The sequence below is a fragment of the Asparagus officinalis genome, chromosome 4 (genome assembly GCF_001876935.1).
Source record: "Asparagus officinalis chromosome 4, Aspof.V1, whole genome shotgun sequence".
Taxonomy (NCBI): Eukaryota; Viridiplantae; Streptophyta; class Magnoliopsida; order Asparagales; family Asparagaceae; genus Asparagus; species Asparagus officinalis.
The window spans coordinates 99,216,449-99,220,739 of record NC_033797.1 but is presented as its reverse complement, the minus strand read 5'-3'; the positions used below and the strand labels follow the sequence as shown (position 1 = coordinate 99,220,739).

Below are 4,291 nucleotides of genomic sequence, written 5' to 3'. Positions count from 1 at the left end.
CTCAAACCTCAAGCTACTCTGAATATTGCTTTCTTTGCTGATAATTAGAATTTTTCTTTTACATATGATTGATTTTCATTTTATTGTGTCATTTTTATGCCACTTGGGCATGCATTAAAAAGAAAAAAAACAATGTAATGATACTGGCATCACTTGTGGGTATCCTTTAAATCTTAAGGTTGCAAAACTGTAATTTTCAAAAACAAGGAACAATAATGTCTCATGAAGCTAGGACAGATCTCTCCCAAGTAAGTATTTAGCCAAAATTTGGGGCTCAGAATTGTCCCATGTAATATCTTGGGAAAATTAATAGATTTTTACACAACTAGGCAATAAGCACCGAAAATCCAACCTCCGTTTACACTAACTAAAATGCAATAATTCAGTATAAATTCCTACAAGGAACCCGATAACTTCAATTCAAAAAAAAAAGAAAAAAAAAAAAACTGAAGACCTTAAAAAATTACAGGAATACTAGAAACAATTCCAGGTTTTTTGGAGAAGTCCGTAAACTTACAAAACTTGAACGAATACCAAATAGACATCTAGAATTTAAACTTACAAAACTTGAATGCAATATATGTCTGCTTCATGTGAACGTAGGATATTGGGGAATTCATTTGTGAAACTTGTTATACTCAATGGTTTCCCAGAGGGTGGAAACGTCTGTTATTGTGGGGTTTCAAAAAGGTCAGATTTCAAGTGTTAGAGACACTACCTTAAATCCTCCATTTTCTGTCATATTGATCCTATTGAAACCATTTCCTCTTGTCTCGTGAATGTAGGCTTGAGAGCCAACTCCATAATTATCTGTATCTGTGTATTTCCTTGTTCTTCATCCGGGTGCCGCGTTCCTAGTTTCGCCATTCTGCTTCTGTTGAGCTGGGGCATGTCCCCAATCATAAGACAGGATTCTGTCGCTCTCGTTTCACGTTGGTTTTACTCATTTGTAGAGCTAATGGCCCATCATTGTCAGTTAGTGGTCCAAACTAAAGACTTCTTGCACTTCGCAAATTCTATAGTCAAAGTTAGAACTCTCCACATGTTGAAGAAAAGAAAGAAAAGTATCAGATCTAACAGAGAATATACAAGTGTTGGAATATCACGAGATCTGATCTTTATATGCCCAATTGCCATTTGAATTTTAAGTTATCGATCCACACGCTAGGTAGCATTTAAGCCTAAATGTAAAAGCTGGTTTGATCATACAAGAATAAGAAGAAACTAAAGCTGGTTTGATCATACAGAATAAGAAGACGCTAACTCCCGAACGGCTTATTTTGGATCAATAGGATATCTAATGGACATACAAACAAACAGTTTTAGATTTGCACTGGACATCAGGTATGTTCATTCTTCAGCAGAGTCACTAAACAGCATGAGATGGCCAGATGTGAGAGACCGAAATATACCCTCACCGTACGTCTCCAGCGCCACCACCTGCCATTCCATTAGCCTTGCACAAACTACCCACTCCTCTTCACAACTAGTGCTTGGTATTGGCATAATATGGCCAACTTTCCCACCCCAGCCGAAGTGATATGATCCAAAATTTGGCTGACCCCATCCAAAATCTACTTCTGACATCGGAAACTTTCTTCCTGATGACACTATAAATGCCGCTCCATCGCTTTCCTCTTCCGAGTATATCCTTGATCGGACTCCTTTTATACTTTGTTTGCCTATCATGTTGTCTAACTCCAAAAAGTGTTCCTCCTTTGTGCCTTCCTTTATCATTTCTTCGACTATGCCCACAACCTCACTTAATTTCATCGAGCTTAAATCTTTGGCTGTGTGCTTTCTAAAAACTACTCCTAGTAAATTCCCAAAATAAGTAGACATGTCATGATTAAGTCTTGACCGCCCGTCAACCACAATAGCCATCTTGCAGAAATTTTCAGGGTTGCATTTCATACCCTTGGCGATTGTTTGCCAGAGAAATGCACTGAAGGCTTGTAGTTTGGTGGTGGCTTTAGAGAGAATTTGGAGGCGGTTGATGTGTTCGAGAGAAACATGGTATATACGGCTGGTGAGGCTGCAATTATTTGATAGAGAGAGTGAAGAGGCGGGGACATAAAGATTGGTAATAGAGGAATTGCAGAGGCTAGCATAATGTAATTGATGAGGAAAACAGTAAAAGCATGGGATAATAGAGATCGGCTTAGAACAGGCAAGCTGAGACCAACCAAGTAAGAACATGTTGATAGAGTAGGCATCAGCGATCCTGTGGTCAAACACACAAGCGATCACCAGACCCCCGCATTTGAGTTCTGTGGCCTGCAGGTCAGAGCGCGTTACTAACAGCTGTTGCATCTGATCAAATTCAATTTCGTACGGGCATTACCTCAATTGAGAAGCTTATTTATGGGCTGAAGATACCTTGGAATTAATGAGGTCATGTAGATTCTGTCACTGTTATTTGGGTTTTTTTTTTCAAATTAAGATAAATGTGAATCAAGCAATTTAAGCAGTGATCTGTTACCATCGGCTAGTATTTATGTAAGCAGAACAGAACAAGTGGTGTGAGCTCATACCATGTACATTTGTGTCTTATATTTGAAGGACGGAGAATTCACAATGTTCAACGTTTGCTGTGATGGTGGATATATGTTTTTCTAAATGTAGAGACGGGCCTGAAACCTTAGATATGATTGCTTTTATCTAAATATACTCAAGTGAGCTCCTATACCTTGATATGCTTCAATGTGTTGTGGATGTTCCGATTGTATAACGATACGCTCAAGTAAAATTACGAGTTACAAACTATATAATTTGTCAACAATATCAAGTTTTAAGAAAAAAAAAAAGTTGTCCCATTGAGAGGTGACTCAAGGTTTGACTGGTGACTCAAGGTTGCTATTGATCAGGTCTTGAGTATGTTCTGCTTTTCTTTTGACTTGAACTTGGGCCAGGTCACTACTCTATTCATTAAAACCCTGTTTTCGTCTGGAGTTGTCAGTTGCAATAAGGTTAATCCAGATACAACTGAGCCTATGTTTGAAAATCGGCGCCCCATGGATGCCTGACTGAAATAGCTATTCAAACCTTGGTGAAATAAACTCAGAACTGAGAAGGTTTTATCACAGGTGCTTCTTAAAGCATTGTTCAAAATATAACCTCTAGGATTTCTTCTACTAGATTCTTGTTCAAACTATTTAGATCCCTGGTTAGCACGACGAGTAGGGTGTTCCTATCTTCAGATTAAATTTCTAGTTGTTTAGTGGAAGTTGTAAAGGGATTTATGCTGTACTATTGTAAATGGGGTAGATGTGTGAAATCCTGCACCATTGTCGAGCTAAATATGACTCCTCTTTGTGGTGATCTCACTTGGACTAGATAACTCCCATTAGGCTTGTGTTAGCAACATGGTGCAACTTAGCTCTTATCTCATCCTAAAAAGCACGAGTGTCCATTTTTTTTGAGAGAAACCATGATCCGAGAAAAAATAACCACTTACTACACACACTAGCATACAAGTTTTAAAGGTTCTTACTTGGATGCAGAACACTCCTTCATCCTTTCGCGGCACCAGCTTTCCTTCGAGGCATTCTTCAGGATTATATAGATCTAGTTCAGCTATCCCTCGCTCAAAGTAAGCTTCAAGAAAGTCCACCCCGCTATTGTTGCAGAGTAACTCTGGCTCCCCTCTGAGGTTCTCCGTGATGACACCAGCAAGCGGATAATAGGTTGCCAGTGCTTCACTCAATGATGTCTTTAGAGTGTCGAACTTTGATGATGACCTCAACTGATGTTCACGGTTTCGATAGACAAAGAAGACCCCAACGTCTACCGGTGGCAGCAAGAAGTCTAGATTGGAGAGTGGCATCCTGTGCTCCTGCAATGAAGTTCCTGTTGCTTTTATTCTCTCTCTGTGTCTGATAACTACTGATGTCTCATGGCACCTTTCACTGGCCATTGTGTGGGTATGGAAACAGTGGAAGGATGGTTCTGTAAATGATACGAGCTCTAGACGCGCTTCATGAGTCTGAATCCAGCTGGCTTCGAGCTCGCCCCTAGGGTTTCCCTATAAAAGGGAAACCCCTTTCGCGATCTGGAGGAGAGCGGAATTAGAGCGAGCAGAGCGGGAGCGGAGATGAAAAGAAGCGGCGTTGGAAAATTTCCTTCTGCGTTTTCTCTCTCCCATTTGTCCCCCATTTGTCCTCTTCTCATTAATTTGTGGAGAAGAGTTTGGTGATATTTATTTGGGGAAGTTGAGTTATTTAAGAGAGATTGAACAGTGTTTTAACTTAAAACACTGTTATTGTTTGGAAAGATCTCAAGCTTGAGATCT

The 4,291-nt window shown here is 39.8% G+C and overlaps 1 protein-coding gene across 1 annotated transcript; it reads right to left on the bottom strand.

The window, feature by feature from the left end:
* On the bottom strand, positions 547-3,943 carry LOC109836068 (anthranilate N-benzoyltransferase protein 1-like). The gene is made up of 2 exons (XM_020403986.1): positions 3,494-3,943; positions 547-2,277 (listed from the first exon to the last, which is right to left on the bottom strand). The coding sequence occupies exons 1-2, from the start codon at positions 3,914-3,916 to the stop codon at positions 1,351-1,353; spliced, it is 1,350 nt and encodes a 449-aa protein (XP_020259575.1). The 5' UTR covers positions 3,917-3,943; the 3' UTR covers positions 547-1,350.

Coding starts and splice junctions, on each gene's coding strand:
- LOC109836068 (XM_020403986.1), bottom strand. CDS start 3,916: ATGGCCAGTGAAAGGTGCCATGAGACATCAGTAGTTATCAGACACAGA. Junction 2,278..3,493: donor AAGGAGTGTTCTGCATCCAA/GTAAGAACCTTT, acceptor TCTGACCTGCAG/GCCACAGAACTCAAATGCGG.